Genomic DNA, 17,711 nt, shown 5'->3' with positions numbered 1-17,711 from the left:
GTTAATTATTTATATAGTGTCAATGACACATGGTTTTGACTTTAATTTTAACATTTATTTGAACTCTAGTGAAGAAGAGGCCCAAACAAGATGGCGTTCACTGAAGGACTGCTACAGGAGAGTACTGAGAAATGTTCACAAGTGTTTAAGAAGTGGCAGCTCCCCTTCTAAAAGAAAGCAAGGTCTGTTGCAAGGTCAACCAACTGGATTTTCTAAGACCAGTCATTGTCTTAGAAAATAAATATGTCTTATATATTGAAATGTGTTATGAAAAATCTGAAACTAATGTATATCTTTACACAGTACTATGGAAAATCTGAATCCAACCACATCAACACAGCAAGAATATGACAATGCAGATGCCCCACAGGAAACATCAGCAGAGTGTGGTCAAGGCACATCAGCAGAAGCCACAACGATCACTACCACATGGTGTACAAGGTGCCAGCATGATGATAACTAACCATTAGCATGCCAGTTAACCACCCACTAATGGAGGATATAAATTACCATTTTACCATGCACGCTTTCACTGTTCTCAAAAGTAATCTAAAGGCAAAATAGTGGCATGTAGAAATTAAATATGGGAAACGGAAAAAATAATAATTATATAGAATCTGACTCAACACAGCCTCCTCAATCCACACAAGCACACTAACAAACCCAGCTATTTCAAGTTCAGGCCCAGTCCATTACTATCCTGCACAACAAACTACATATCAGCCTACATATTCTGCGTCCCCAAACACACTACATCATGGCAGCCAATCTGGAAACAACAAACATATGCTCCATCATACCATTCCCAGATAGCTCTTTACCGTACCAAGTATATTACTCAGGCCAAGTTAATAATCCCATTCCAACAGTGTTCATTTTAGGACATGGTCAGATATCATAGTCAAGTATCAGAATAATGCCAGTGTGACACCTGACTTTGATATTTGACTCTGACATCTAAGTTTGACTTATCGTCTTCATAGGTCAGGGTCGAAGTGAGAATGAGTCATAGATATACTGTGTATTTGTATGCTATAGCTCTGTGTCTGAAATGCTATCAAGCTGACCTATCACAGTATTATATGAGCGCATAGCTCAGTGGTTAGGTTGCTGGTTTGTACCCTGGAATTTTTGGAAGTTAATGTTTTTAAACATCAGATAAGAGACAAATTCAAGTGATGCGTGGCTCTGATGTCTGACTCTTCTGACAAGTCAGCGTCAGAATGACTTTTAGGTTCATTGTACTTTTAATATGCTCAATCACATAAATGAAGAAAATCCATCAGGTTGCTATCTGAAGCTATAGCTCAGTGGTTTAGACGGTTGCCTCACATGCAGTGTTCTTGGGTTCAAAACCCCTATCAGTCTTTAACAAAAATTAACATTTTATTGAGCCCTAGAAAAGAGACTGTGTATTTGCCTTCTGAATCACATTGCTAGAGGAAATCACTACTAACAATAGGTAGACCTGTAGCTTACTGGTGGGTTGCCTGACTCTCATGCAGTGTCCTAGGGTTTAAAACTCACTAATGGACAAGAAAAAAAAAAGAGCGTGGAATTTTATATTACATGAAATAGATGACAGAGTACTGTAAGTAGTCCTTTTTTATTTTATGAAAAAGTACATGGGCAGCACTGTAGTAAGGGGGCACAAATTTACTGTATCTTCATCTATTTCCAGGCTACTGAAGGCTATTTTGTTTATTTCTGTTGTCTTGAAAGAGTCACTGTACAATACAATAATGTATTCTTATTTCTTAGGAAGGGGTCTACCATATTTTTCGCCACATAAGACACTTTTTTTTGCCCCAAAAGTGGGGGAAAATGCCCCTGCATCTTATTTGGCGAATACTAATGAAGCGCTTTATTAGTAGCGGAGGACCGGGAAGCGGTGAAGGCTCTGTACTCACTGCTTTCTGGTCCTCAGCTGTGAAGGCAGCGCACAGTGTGAGGGCGCGCTGTGACCTCACGTTGTGCGCGCCAGTTCACAGCACAGCAGGCGGAGGAGGAGGAAGACCAAGCTAGGCGGTGAGGAGCGGCGGTGTCCAGAGTAGGACGGAAAGTGTTTTTTATTTATTTTATAAAACATGAGGTGCTGGGGGCAATATAGAGATGATGGGAGCAATATGGACATGCTGGAGGCTGATATGGGGGCAATATGGACATGCTGGAGGCTGATATGGGGGCAATATGGACATGCTGGAGGCTGATATGGGGGCAACATGGACATCTTGGGGGCAATATGGTCATGCTGAAAGCTGATATGGGGGCAATATAGAGATGCTAATATGGGGCAATAAGGAGATGCTGGGGGCTGATCTGGGGCAATATGGGTCTGCTCGGGGCTAATGTGGGGCAATATGGGTCTGCTCGGGGATAATGTGGGGCAATAAGGGGCTGCTGGGGGCTAATATGAGAGGCAATGGGGCTGATATGAGACTGCTGGGGACTGTTGAGAGGCATGAGGCTCTTATATGAGGTCTGATCTGAGGTCTTGTTGGGATGTGATTAACATTGGGGGTCTGACCTGAGTTCTACTGAAAAATATTTTTTTCTTATTGTCCCCCTCTAAAATCTAGGTGCGTCTTATGGGCTGGTGCATCTTATAGGGCAAAACATACGGCAATTATCAGAGCTGTAAATCACTTTATTGAAATTATTTGTCGGCATCTACCCAAACATAAGCTGCAAAGATGTGACCACTAGGGGTCTCACTAGTCCACTGTCTGTGGTTAGGCATGGTCCAGCTCTCCAGGAAATCCAGGCAGGAGGAAGTGTGGGAGTGTTCTGGAGTAGCTGATGAGGAGACTTGCCAGATTCACTGCCTCTTCACAGATCTGCAAACCAACTTATCTAACTGTAAGGCCTCTTTCACACGGGCGTCATGTTTTTTGCCCGGATAAGAGGCGGGTGCGTTGCGGGAAAATGCGCGATTTTTCCGCGCGAGTGCAAAACATTGTCATGCGTTTTGCACTCGCGTAAGAAAAATCACGCATGTTTGGTACCCAGACCCGAACTTCTTCACAGAAGTTCGGGTCTGGGATTGATGTTCTGAAGATTGTATTATTTTCCCTTATAACATGGTTATAAGGGAAAATAATAGCATTCTGAATACAGAATGCTTAGTATAATAGTGCTGGAAGGGTTAAAAATAATAAAAAAGTTAACTCACCTTCTCCTCTTGTTCGCGTAGATGCCGGTCTGTTCTTTAGCTGTGGACTGAATGACCTGAGGTGACGTCAGATCACATGCTCCAATCACATGGTCCATCACCATGGTGATAGAGCATGTGATCTGACGTCATCAAAGGTCCTTCAGCCACAGCTAAAGAACAGACCGGCCTCTACGCGAACAAGAGGAGAAGGTGAGTTAACTTTTTTATTATTTTTAACCCTTCCAGCACTATTATACTAAGCATTCTGTATTCAGAATGCTATTATTTTCCCTTATAACCATGTTATAAGGGAAAATAATACAGTGAATAGACTGTCACCTAGAACCCATGCGTGAAAATCGCACCGCATCCGCACTTGCTTGCGGATGCATGCGATTTTCACGCAACCCCATTCATTTCTATAGGGCCTGCGTTACGTGAAAAACGCACAAAGAGGAGCATGCTGCGATTTTCACGCAACGCATAATAGATGCGTGAAAATCACCGCTCGTGTGCACAGCCCCATAGAAATGAATGGGTCAGGATTCAGTGCGGGTGCAATGCGTTCACCGCACGCATCGCACCCGCACGGAAAACTCGCCCGTGTGAAAGGTGCCTAAGTGTGCTCTCCCTCCGCTATCTTACATGGCTTATACATTGATTCACCTCTCTCAAGTGTGTATGCAGTTCCATATTAGCAAGAATCACTATTTGTCTAGTAGTTTTGAAAACTGTCTAGTCATGCTGTTTTTACTCTATAGCTTCCTCTAATTTGTTGTGCAGTTGAAATAATAGACATTTTAGGCATCATACAAGCAACTTTTTTTTACCAGTTAGTAGATACAGCATGCCTACCTACTGTCCCTCTTTTAGACCAAAGTCCCTCTATCACTTTTTGCAATGCAAAAAAGTTGTCCGAGTTCAGCTCTGAGCCCTTGTATTCACTCATATAGCATTGTATAAGTGGAGCATCATAGCTCCCCCTTGCACTGCACTGCATAGCACAGGAAAAGAGCTTTTACTACCGGTGACGTACTAGCAGTGAGCCAAGTGATGTCACTGTCACAAATGGGCGATCTACAGCGCTGCCCTAGGCTGTTTTAAGAGCTTAGGGCAGTACTGTAGACCACCCATTTGTGCCAGTGACGTCACCGGGCTCACTGCTAGGCGGAAGTCTTTACCTAGCATACTCATGTGAAGCCCTTTAAGACCTCTGTGTAAAATGGCAGTAACTATCCCTTATGGTTTTTTGATTTTTGTTGTAGTTTTGAATCAGCATTGATGTGATATGTAGCAACACCCTAAGGGTAAATGCACACTATCTGGTTTGCGTGAGGATTTTCTGTGCCGATTTGCATGCGGAAAATATGCACCGTAGGTCATGTACATTGTATTCTATGAGAATTTGAAATTCTCATGCACATTTTTTCCATGCGGATTTTGACCTGCGGTGTGGCTTTTAAAATCCGCAGCATGTCAATTTATTTTATTTTTCTTGACTAGATTTTCTCCATTCACTCCAACAGGGAGAGTAAAATCCGCATCAAACGTCCTATGTGTGCCGCCCAAAGTCCGCTTTGGCCCTATTCACTATAATGGGGATGAGCCGGAGATCCGTCTGAACGTAAATTCGCACCAATTTAAGCGGATTGACTGCATGGATTTCCCTGCGAACATCTGCGGATTTCAGTGCGAATTGTCCGCACATAAATCCTGAATGTGTGCATTTACCCTTAAGCTCGGCTTACACATAGGGCCAGATTTATCAGTACACTTACATCTTACTCCACTTTCACATACAGTGCTGCCCATAATTATTTATAACCCTGGCAAATTTTGACTTAAAGTTACTTTTATTCAACCAGCAAGTAATTTTTTGACGGGAAATGATATAGGTGTCTCCCAAAAGATAATGCGACGATGTACAAGAGGCATTATTGTGGGGAAAAAAATACATTTCTCAGCTTTTATTTACATTTGAGCAAAAAGTGTCCAGTCCAAAATTTTTCATACCCTTCTCAATAATAAATAGAAAAGCCTTTATTGGCTATTACAGCAATCAAACACTTCCTATAATTGCAGACCAGCTTTTTGCATGTCTCCACAGGTATTTTTGCCCATTCATCTTTAGCAATGAGATCCAAATCTTTCAGGTTTCAAGTCTGGACTCTGGCAGGGCCACTCCAAAACGTTAATGTTGTTGTCTGCTAACCATTTCTTTACCACTTTTGCTGTGTGTTTTGGGTCATTGTCATGCTGAAATGTCCACTGTTGCCCAAGGCCAAGTTTCTCTGCAGACTGACGGATGTTGTCGTTGAGAATCCTCATGTATTGCTCTTTTTTCATGGTGCTGTTTACTGTGATTAGGTTCCCTGGTGCATTGGCTGAAAAACAACCCCAAAGCATTAGGTTACCCCCACCATGTTTGACAGTGGGGATGGTGTTCTTTGGGTTGAAGGCTTCTCCTTTTTTACGCCAAATGAAGGAAACATCATTGTGACCAAACAATTCAATTTTTGTTTCATCTGACCATAACACAGAAGACCAGAAGTCTTCTTCTTTGTCCAGATGAGCTTTTGCAAAGGCCAAGCAAGCTTTTGTGTGCCTTATCTGGAGAAGTGACATCCTCCTAGGTCTGCATTGTGCAGTGTCCGTTGGGTTGTCTGCCTTGAGACATTGCCACCAGCAGAGCCCAGTTTCACCAAGATGGCCTTGGTGGTGATTCTTGGATTATTTTTCACCTCTCTAACTATCCTCCTGGCCAGCACAGGTGTCACTTTTGGCTTCCGACCACGTCCTCTGAGATTTTCCACAGTGCGGAACATCTTGTATTTTTTGCTCAAATGTAAATAAAAGCTGAGAAATGTGTTTTTTTCCACAATAATGCCACTTGTACATCGTCGCATTATCTTTTGGGAGACACCTATGTAATTTCCCGTCAAAAAATTACTTGCTGGTTGAATAAAAGTAACTTTAAGTCAAAATTTGCCAGGGGTATGAATAATTATGGGCAGCAGTGTATGTCCAAAGTCACTTTTGGCTAAGTCAGATTTATTAATGGTCCTTTAATACTGTGATAAATGTGGTTTGACGGTAGCAGTTTATCCTTCAGTAAGCGGCTTTACAAAAGTCACACGTCTTTACGAAAAAGTTGCATGTTCTATTAAAAAGTCACATAAGATAAGCATGGTCCTCACTGGAGTGAAATTGCGCAATTTGTTTGTCGCAATAGTAAATCTGTCTAGAGATTCATTTACATAAGAAAACACGCTCACTTTCAGAAAACCAACGAGCATAGCGCGGAGCCAATAAAAGTTGCAGTCGCTAATTTTTGCGCAGTTTTAACAATTGCGCAAAAAATTGCTTCTTTTTCACTCCATTATTTTGACTTGAGCTAATGATAAATCTGGGCCATAGTATTTAAAGAGGTTTTGGAGTTCTTTTTTTACTGATGATCTATTCTCTGGATAGATCATCGGTTTGAGAAGGCAGCGGTGCTCCTCTCTGTTTCGTTCAGGCCCATTGACGTCACAACTAGTATCGCTGGCCTGGGCGTGGCTGAGCTCCATTCCAGTGAACTAATTATGGGCCTGCGGTAAACAGTGAGAAGGCCGCGGCGCTCCTGAAGCATTTTCTTGCATCAATGCTCCCCTTTGTCATGCTGCATTGCACTGGGCTAGCCTGTGTGTGTTTGAGCTGGTGATGCACTGAGCTTCACATCACTATGCTAGTCAGAGACTTCCTTCCTCCAAAGCAGCCTAGCACAGTGCTATAGACTACCCATTTGTGCTGGTAATGTCACCAGGTTTACTGCTAGGTGGAAGACTCTGCCTAGCATAGCGATGTAAAGCTAGGTATGTCACTGACTCAAAACAAACACAGGCTTGCAAATGCTCCGATGCTCCTCTAATATATATAGTAAAAGAATAAAAAAAAAAATGATTATATCTGGGTTCAGCCCTAAACCTGTAGAACCCATTTAACACACAGCGAGAAAGCACAGTAAAGCACAAGTACCATACAACATCATTCCACAGAAAGCAAGAAATTATTATTGCATTTAATAATGCATTGTAAACTATTATCTTAAAAAATGGAAAAAATAAATAAAATAAAAAGGTTGCTATAAATCATACCCAAAAGCCATCAAAATAAATAGATATATTTTTTTGGCCTGATGCAATAAACACCACCATTGTTGTATTAATGTACAATTCATGAATCGTTTCTTCTAAATGGGGATGTCACAGTGCGGATCACTGTAACAGTTGTGGCCGTGTAGGCTGGCTGCCTTCTCCCTCGGGTACTGACTGCAGGCTGATTCCTGTGTATGCTGGTTGCTTGGGGCTGTGGTCCTCTGTTTGTGCACTGTTGCCTGTGTTTGTGTCCTTGAGCCTTGCTAGGTGCAGCTGGCCGAGGGTGTTTTGCCATTAGTGTCGCATGGTAAAGTATTGATGTTTCCTTGCTTTCATGTCTGTCTGCTCTGTTTTACCATGTTTTGCCTGTATCCTTGTTCATGTCAGCCTGGCAGTGCTTAACTGCTTCTGATCTTGTCCTGTTGACTGTATGTTTTACCTTCGGTAACGGTGTAGCATTTTCTTTGCCTGCCTTGTATTGTAGCCTGGTCATGTTGGTTCTGCAGAGGGAAGATATTTTAGTCCATGTGTGCACCTCTGATTAGGACAGCATCTTCATACGGTCTAGTTATCTGTCAGTTCTGTGTCCTGTTGTGCAGCTCTGTCTGTTCGCCCATGGACTAACTCTGCATAGAAAACAGGCATCTGCTTTTCTAGTTCTGTGTCTTGTCTGTTCCCGTTCTGTCTTTTCTGAACTGTGTCCTGTGCTCTTGTTGGGTTACTGTTCTTGTGCCTGGGTTCCAGTCTAGTCTTGTGTATGTCTAAACCACTGGTGTGTGCACCCGCATCTGTCTCTGCAGGTGAGTGGCCAAGTGCACCGGGACCATCCTGGACGTGCGACCTGGTGATCCCTCGGCTAAGTTCATCCCCACCACCAGTGAAAAACAGGGCTCACTTAGTGCCCACCCTCTGGGTTTGGCCCCAAGCCAAACCGGTGCACTTGAACCAGTGATGATTTTGCCACAGTACCCTTCCCTGCTTGTCCAGTGGTAAAGTATTCAGTAGGCTTCCTAGTCTGTTATTGGTCTCGTCGTGTTTGTGAGACGCTCTTGGGGTCTGCCTGTCCTTCGGAACATGACGGGGAACAACCAATCAATACTGGAATTGGTTGTCCATATAGAAATTCATTATTCCAAGCGTTGTTTAAACAGGATGATCTTCTGCACAGGAACCGTGATTTTTGGTGTTGGACAGAATGACAGTCACCTGATGAACGAGCGTTTGCTCATTCACCAGGTGATTGGCAGACCCTTTTTACACAGGCCAATTATTTGCAACAAGCGTTTATATAAACATTTATCTTCAATAATCTGATATATATAATTCTCAATTTCAGAGCTTCTCATACTTGTAACTACTTGTCTCCAGATCATACACCATGTTCAATGTGACAAAATTCTGTATAATATCTTTTGTGAAGAAGCACCTACCAAAAAACTAGTTGCTGCACCATTTTACACACATTAAAGTGGTTTTCTTGGATTATAATATTGATCAGTGTGGGTTTGACTACTTGCACCTCCGCCAATCAGCTGTTTGAGGAGACTTCAGCACTCCTGTAAGGCTACTTTCACATTAGTGTTAGCAGTGTCCGGCAGGCTGTTCCAGCAGGGGAACAGCCTGCCATATCTAAATAATGCTAGCCCACATGTGCCACTGAAAGTCAGCTCTGGCCACATTCACTATAATGGGGATGGGACGGAGATCCAGCTGCAGCATGGCAAACATGCCAAAAGGCGTCCTGACAAAAACCACAGCATGTTTGCCGTGCTGCGGACGGATCTCCGGCTCATCCCCATTATAGTGAATAGGGCCGGAGCGGACTTTGGGCGGCACACATAGGCTAGTGTTAGTAGAGATCCGGCAGGCTGTTACCCTGTCGGAACAGCCTGCCGGACAAGCCTAACGCTAATGTGAAAGTAGCCTGAATGCTGAAGCTTCCCTGCAGCTCACCCAGCACAGTGCCATACATTGTATAGTGGCTATGCATGCTATTGCAGCTCAGTCTCACTTACTGGAATGGCGCTGAGCTGTGCCTAGTCCACGTGACTGATGAACGTGATGTCACTGGAGTAGGAAGGGGCCTAAGTGCTCATGAAGTTCTGCAGACTGTTCATATAGCTGATTGTCCAGTGTCCTGACAGTCAGACCCCCACTAATCTCATATTAATGACCTATACTGAGTGTAAGTAATCAATATAAAAATCCCAGAAAAGCAATTTAATCTAACAAGTTTTCATTATTACTTTCTGCAACATTTATATTTAAAATCTTCATTTTATTAAATTTTTTTGTTGGATTGTCAGGAATGATTACTGAGAAGGGTTTTGACGCAAAGGTAAAACAACTACTGGAGAATTGCTGCCATTCAGCATCTGCTGAGAAAAGTAAAGGTACAAATTTAAGGCTGAGTTCGCAAGGGTACAATGTGGGAGGTGAACGCATTGCACCCTCACTGAATCCGGCACCATTCATTTCAATGGGGCTGTGTACATGAGTATACTTCTGCGTTGCGTGAAAATCGCAGCATGTTCTATATTCTGCGTTTTTCACGCAGGACAGGCCCCGTAGAAATTAATGGGGATGCGTTAATAACGCATTGCATCCGGATGCAATGCGCTGCGTTCTGTTTTTAACGTAGGTTTCTTAGCAACACTTGAAAAGGGAGATTAGACAGGAAGTGAGTTTTTTCATTGCTACATGTCCCAAACCTGGTTTGGCTGCCCTTGTTCTGAGGACCTGCAAATATGCCAAGACAAGCCAGAAAGCCCATGGACGTGGAGAAGCTGATTGTGGAGGTCCAGGACAGGCCTTGTCTGTGGGAGAGTCAGTCTGGTGACTACCATAACCGATATAAGAAAGATGCTGACTGGGAGGAAGTAGCCAAGGAGGTGTTTTCAAACGTTTGGGGCAAAACACCTGAGCGCAGTACTTTAAGTAATTGCACTGTCCATATATATATACACATTTGTGATAATGACTTTATGTTCAAAGTAGCATAGCACATGTGTAACATTGTCCTCCATTTTACATAGCACATGTTTTATCCGAGGAGACAGTTTGCCATTTGCTATGCTATAGAGGTCATCCCTACAAAACCACATGGTAGTCATACAGTATGTCATGTATTAATTCCTTTTTTTATTTTGTTTTTTTGTAGTTGATGAAATAAAGAATAGATGGTGGAGTTGCCGGGACCAATTTCGAAAGGAAATGGCCCTTCACGGCCGCAGTGGTTCAGGGCCACTGAAGAAAAGGCTCTACATTTATATAGAACAGCTCATGTTCCTACGAGACATAATGGACGTGCGCCCGTAAGTACATATGTAATCATATATGCTTACTATAAATCCTAAATAATAATTATCGTATGGCTCAAAATAAATTGAGTATTTTTAAAGGAAACCTGTCATCAAGTTTAAGCTAACCTCCCTGAGTGCAGCATAAATTAGTGACACAAATGCTGATTTCAGTGGCCTGTCACTTATGACCTAAAAGTAAGTTGGTTCTGAGAACCAGGATCAGAATCATTGCAGCCCAGGCCTTGAAAAGAGTCAAATCTACCTGAGAATAGTCATGGTTATTCATAATCTCCTACTCTCCCCGACCAATCTGCTAATGATTGACAGACTGTCAATCAGCAGGTGGTCATTGAGAGCCAGAGTTTTGGAGTAAAAACCATGACTCTTCTCATGTGATCGTGACAATTTTCCAGCCCCTGTCTGCAATGATTGTGATGTGGCTTTTCAGAAAAAAATGCCTTTGCACTATTCCAAATTACATACCGCTGTAATCAACTCACCGGTCTGTACTTTATTCTGGCGTGATTATGGCCAGCATAAGGTTGCTGACAGGTTCCCTATAAAAACATGTATTTTAATAATGTTTTCTCTATTGAAGGACAGAAGACAACCTGGAGAAAGAAACAGAGCAGGCTGCCCAACAGCATTCTTCTGCTGCTGAGGAAGAGAATCCCCCTTCCCTGGACACAGAGGAGATGGCTGAAGCCAGACCATCCACCAGCTCCACGCCCCACATCCCTCCTGCAGAGTCTGCACCTTCACTTCAGCTGGGGGCACGTCGGAAACTGTCAATGCCCAAAGCTGAAGTGGAGGTCAATACTCGGGTACTGGACTATTTGTCCAGAGTCCGGCAGGAGGACCATTATGAATTGTATGGGCGCAGTCTTGGAACACTTTTTAAAAAAGTTCCAGAGGATCTTTATCTGCAGACCCAAGGCGCCATTGGGATCATTATTCAGGCAGCCACTCCGCCGAAAGATCCTACAGAATTGTTTATAGCGCTGGAAAATTGGCGCTTATATGGGAACATCTATGGGCCACCACCTAGGCCTCCTTCGCAGTTTCCTAACAGGGCTCCCCATTATCCTCCTCCTCCTCGGCAACCATTCCCCCCTCCACCCCAACAATATGGCCACCTATACAGTGCAGAGGCAACATATCCTCCACCTGCTCCCTCTGCAGCTCAGGCTGCTCCACCACAGCACTTTGCCCCCTCTTCTCACACCCTCACGTTACTACAACTTGTAAACTGATGGAAGTTATATATTGTTTTCAATGTGATTATTTATGTCAAATATGACTATATTTTGTGTTCATATTATTTTTCCTGTAAACCAAAAAAAAGACAATTTGACTGTTTTTTGTTTTATTACTAGTAAGATACACAGTACAGGAAAGATGACATTACGAGGGATTAGTTAATATTTCACATCCATTTTTTAATATTATTTATGCAGGTGAATTATGTCAGCTCGCAACGCACGTCAAGGGTCTTCATATTTTTGCGAGTCCCTAACTTTATAAAAAATAACTAACTAAAAAAAAAAATACATCCAGGATACATACAATGTATAGTCATCTTGACTTTATGTAAACAATATTATCTTTGACCAGATGAAAAGGGCTGTTGATTAAATGTAAATGAACCAGCAGGAGACATGAAATAGTCCGAAAATAATGCTCTCACTCTCAGTCCTGCTGAACCAGCTCTTCCAAGTAGAGAAGGGTCTCAATGGACTGCTGAAGTCAACACCTCTGCATCGTCATCTGGACTGGCCTCATGTATGCGAGTGAAATTATGGAGCACTACACACGCTTTAATTACATTATTGACATTCTCAGGGTCAAGCTGAATAGCTGAATGAAAAATATGCCACTTGCTGGGTAAAATCCCAAAGGCACACTCAACATACCTTCTGGCCCTGCTTAAACGATAGTTGAATGTGCGCCTTTCCTCATTCAATCCTCGCCTAGGGAAAGGACGCATCAGGTTTGGCGATAGAGCAAAACCCTCATCACCAACTATAACATATGGCGCAGGTAGCCCAGAAGAGCCAGGAAGAGGAGCTGGCTGGGGAAGGTCCAGTTGGTTGGACTGAAGCCACCGCTGGAAGCCCGGAAGATGCAAGCATCTGCCGAACTTCCATAGGCCCCGATAGCTACAATTATAAACCTGTAGTTTGTGTCAGCCAAGGCCAACAAAACTACAGAGAAAAACTGTTTAGAATTATAGAATCGGGACCCTGAGTTCGGTGGCTTCTTCACCTGTATATGCTTCCTGTCAAGGGCACCTATACAATTGGGGAATTGTGCCCTCTCCTGGAAGCCCTGTGCAATCTGAAGCCACTGCTGCCTTGTTGGTTGTGGCAGCACAGCAGCTCGCAGTCGCAACCACATGGTGGCACAGGTAGCCCTCACTATTCATGCTATTGTGGAGGTCCCCATGCGGAATTCAAAATGTAATGAGGAAAATGAGTTTGATAAACGCTATCACCATCACATTTTTCATGATATTATGCAGCTTTTAATCAGCTATATATCGGACATAAAATACATAGCTTTTTTCCTGACTGCTAAAAAATGTACATACCTCAGAGTTATAATTAGCCATTCCTCAGCGGAAACACAACGCCGCATGTTGGTGTTCATGAACGTTAAGCCAGGCCTCAACTCCCCCAAAAGCAGATCAAATGTAGGGATGGACATTCGGCAATAACGGACAAATTTGGCAGGGTGCTCACGCAGGTCTGCATACATAGTTTGAAACTGCCCTTTGCAAGCCCTCTGTGCAATTATTGGGTGAACCCACATCCTCTTCCTCTGCGGTTCTTCCTCAAGCATTTCTCTCCGCTCTCCGAAACAACGAAACACCAACCAGTGCAAAAGCAGAAGATCAGGAGTTGACGCGGGCAAAGACGACATCCTGCTTACAAAAGGAACACCTGAAAATACAATCCACACACTTTAGATCCACACAAAATGGAGCTGCCACAAACTGAAGAGCATGCTGGGCGGGTTTATATTGTGTTTCAAGTAAACATGTGACTCAACAGGATGTTCGTGGTTTTTTTTTAACGTGCGTTAAAAACGCATGTCATCCGGATGCTATCCGCGCAGAAAAAAACACAAACACTGAATGCAATCGCAGTGAAAACTGACTTGTTTTGGCTCCTGAGCCAAAACATCACGCCCGTGTGAACTCAGCCTAAGTCATTGTTAATGTTAATAGAACTGACTAGTTTATTTATGCAATCCTAAATACTATCAAACATAGGAGGAAGTTATTTAGACTTCTATGTCAGTTAAAATGTACTTTCTGTGCACATAATTTTCAATTTTCCCATGTTTACTTTTTTTATTTTTATGAATTGCCGTAGGCATGAGGGCCCATTAATTTAACTACTAATAATAATATAGCTTCTTCTAAAAAAAAATTGTAAATTAAGAAACAAAATAGCTGCCTGCTTCTAGATGGTGTTGATTTCTATTTCTCCATCAGACCCCTCCAAGATTCCAAAAATTATGAATTGGACATATTTTATGCCTGCACGTTTTTCTTAATGACTGGGGAAATATATTATATGTTTAAAGGGGTTGCCTCACTTCAGCTAATGGCATTTATCCTGTAGACACAGTTAACACAAGATACTTACTAATGTATTGTGATTCTTCATATTTCTTTGCTACTTTTTTTTTACCTTCCCTCTAACCAATGGAGTCCTGTAGACATGTTTAATGTGTTCTTCAGGAGGTTTTATGACATACAGTACAGACCAAAAGATTGGACACACCTTCTCATTCAAAGAGTATTTTCATGACTATGAAGGCATCAAAACTATGAATTAACACATGTGGAATTATATACATAACAAAAAAGTGTGAAACAACTGAAAATATGTCATATTCTCGGTTCTTCAAAGTAGCCACCTTTTGCTTTGATTACTGCTTTGCACACTCTTGGCATTCTCTTGATGAGCTTCAAAAGGTAGTCACCTGAAATGGTCTTGAAGGAGTTCCCAGAGATGCTTAGCACTTGTTTGCCCTTTTGCCTTCACTCTGCGGTCCAGCTCGCCCCAAACCATTTCGGTTGGGTTCAGGATTGGTGACTGTGGAGGCCAGGTCATCTAGCGCAGCACCCCATCACTCTCCTTCATGGTCAAATAGCCCTTACTTTCAAAGTTTTCCCAATTTTTCGGACTGACTGACCTTGATTTCTTAAAGTAATGATGGCCACTCGTTTTTCTTTACTTAGCTGCTTTTTTCTTGCCATAATACAAATTCTAACAGTCTATTCAGTAGGACTATCAGCTGTGTATCCACCTGACTTCTCCTCAACGCAACTGATGGTCCCAACCCCATTTATAAGGCAAGAAATCCAACTTATTAAACCTGACAGGGCACACCTGTGAAGTGAAAATCATTTCAGGTGACTACCTCTTGAAGCTCATCAAGAGAATGCCAAGAGTGTGCAAAGCAGTAATCAAAGCAAAAGGTGGCTACTTTGAAGAACCTAGAATATGACCTATTTTCAGTTGTTTCACACTTTTTTGTTATGTATATAATTCCACATGTGTCAATTCATAGTTTTGATGCCTTCAGTGTGAATCTACAATTTTCATAGTCATGAAAATAAAGAAAACTCTTTGAATGAGAAGGTGTGTCCAAACTTTTGGTCTGTACCATACATGCTAAACCTAGTGGAAAAAATTTAATGTGAAAAGCCCATTTATTTTAAGCTACTTTCATATTAGCGTTAGCAGAGTCCAACATACTGTTCCGGCCTGGGAACAGCCTGTTGGATCTGTGCTTACCCTAGCCCATGAGTGCTGCCGGAAGTCAGCTCTGGCTCTATTCACTTTAATTGGGACAAGTCGACAAGCATGCAACTGCACTTTTATCAGTAACTACCAAGCTGCCCATAGAGAAGACAGATGTTTTTTAACATCCACCTTCTTCCAGCACTGTATACATAATGCTTAATGATCACTGCGTATAAAGCTCAGGTGGCAATGCGACTTTCTGCTCTGGTGTTAGTGATCCTGTGATTGCTGTGGCTTGGTATCTACTCAAACTTACTTGTGAAGCATATGGAAGCTGTATTCCCACTGTAAGTGACACTAATATGTCAGCCCTATTAACAGAAGAAAGAACAACCAAACTAAAATAAATTACAGTTGAATGCCCCCACAGGTCTTTGACATTATGGGGGGCATACCACAGCTTGTAGGCCTGCCCACAGCGACCTTAACTCATACATCTCCTGTAACAAAATATTTGTCATGGAAAGAGGACATAATTAAAAAATGTATTTTCAGATCCAAAAACGGAAAAAATGTAAAAATCCAAATTTTTGTTACTTTAATTTTACATTTTCATGAATATAAAAAAAGCTACATGACAATGACAAAAATAAAGCACCATATATCGCCTAAAAAGATACAAAATGTATTTACATAGCCAAGCAGAAAAAAAAGAATGTCTGTAAAAGATGTAAGCACTAACAATGTATTGTCAGAAAGGGGGTGTGAATGGTCCAATCTTGAAATAGTTAAAGCAATTAATGTGGGAATATGCGATAATTCAATTGACAATATAGAAAAAAATAATGTTCTTTGTTTAAAGATGCAACTACAGTATTTGAAGAGATGAGGAATTGCCTTCAAGGAAAATAAAACAAAATGTAAAAAAGAAACAGTACCCATTAAATGATGATGCCAAAACATCTTTTCTCAGGGTATGCATTTTAACCACTTCAGCCCCGCTAGGTGAAACCCCCTTCATGACCAGAGCACTTTTTACACTTCGGCACTACACTCCTTTCACCGTTTTCGCTCGGTCATGCAACTTACCACCCAAATGAATTTTACCTCCTTTTCTTCTCACTAATGGAGCTTTCATTTGGTGGTATTTTATTGCTGCTGACATTTTTACTTTTTTTGTTATTAATCAAAATGTAACGATTTTTTTTCAAAAAAATGAAATTTTTCACTTTCAGCTGTAAAATTTTGCAAAAAAAACGACATCCATATATAAATTTTTCGCCAAATTTATTGTTCTACATGTCTTTGATAAAAAAAAAATGTTTGGGCAAAAAAAAAAATGGTTTGGGTAAAAGTTATAGCGTTTACAAACTATGGTACAAAAATGTGAATTTCCGCTTTTTGAAACAGCTCTGATTTTCTGAGCACCTGTCATGATTCCTGAGGTTCTACAATGCCCAAACAGTAGAAAAACCCCACAAATGACCCAATTTCGGAAAGTAGACACCCTAAGGTATTCGCTGATGGGCATAGTGAGTTCATAGAACTTTTTATTTTTTGTCACAAGTTAGCGGAAAATGATGATGATTTTATTTTTTTTATTTTTTCTTACAAAGTCTCATATTCCACTAACTTGCGACAAAAAATAAAAAATTCTAGGAACTCACCATGCCCCTCACAGAATACCTTGGGGTGTCTTCTTTCCAAAATGGGGTCACTTGTGGGGTAGTTATACTGCCCTGGCAATTTAGGGGCCCAAATGTGTGAGAAGAACTTTGCAATCAAAATGTGTAAAAAATGACCGGTGAAATCCAAAAGGTGCACTTTGGAATATGTGCCCCTTTGCCCACCTTGGCAGCAAAAAAGTGTCACACATCTGGTATCGCCGTACTCAGGAGAAGTTGGGGAATGTGTTTTGGGGTGTCATTTTACATATACCCATGCTGGGTGAGAAAAATATCTTGGTCAAATGCCAACTTTGTATAAAAAAATGGGAAAAGTTGTCTTTTGCCAAGATATTTCTCTCATCCAGCATGGGTATATGTAAAATGACACCCCAAAACACATTCCCCAACTTCTCCTGAGTACGGCGATACCAGATGTCTCACACGTTTTTGCTGCCAAGGTGGGCAAAGGGGCACATATTCCAAAGTGCACCTTTCAGATTTCGCAGGCCATTTTTTACACATTTTGATTGCAAGGTACTTCTCACACATTTGGGCCCCTAAATTGCCAGGGCAGTATAACTACCCCACAAGTGACCCCATTTTGGAAAGAAGACACCCCAAGGTATTCCGTGAGGGGCATGGCGAGTTCCTAGAATTTTTTATTTTTTGTCACAAGTTAGCGGAAAATGATG

The 17,711-nt window shown here is 41.8% G+C and overlaps 1 protein-coding gene across 1 annotated transcript in view; it reads left to right on the top strand.

The window, feature by feature from the left end:
- The window catches only part of LOC122935411, a 47,337-nt gene that overhangs the window by 23,405 nt on the left and 6,221 nt on the right, over positions 1 to 17,711 (top strand). Inside the window, exons 4-7 of the mRNA XM_044291182.1 lie at positions 70 to 182; positions 304 to 441; positions 10,451 to 10,604; positions 11,191 to 11,836. Coding sequence (XP_044147117.1) covers positions 348 to 441; positions 10,451 to 10,604; positions 11,191 to 11,836 — 894 coding nt within the window. The 5' untranslated portion in view covers positions 70 to 182; positions 304 to 347. The remainder of the gene's footprint in view (positions 1 to 69; positions 183 to 303; positions 442 to 10,450; positions 10,605 to 11,190; positions 11,837 to 17,711) is intronic.

Source organism: Bufo gargarizans, chromosome 4 (genome assembly GCF_014858855.1).
Source record: "Bufo gargarizans isolate SCDJY-AF-19 chromosome 4, ASM1485885v1, whole genome shotgun sequence".
Classification (NCBI taxonomy): domain Eukaryota; kingdom Metazoa; phylum Chordata; class Amphibia; order Anura; family Bufonidae; genus Bufo; species Bufo gargarizans.
This window is presented reverse-complemented; position numbering and strand designations above follow the sequence as displayed.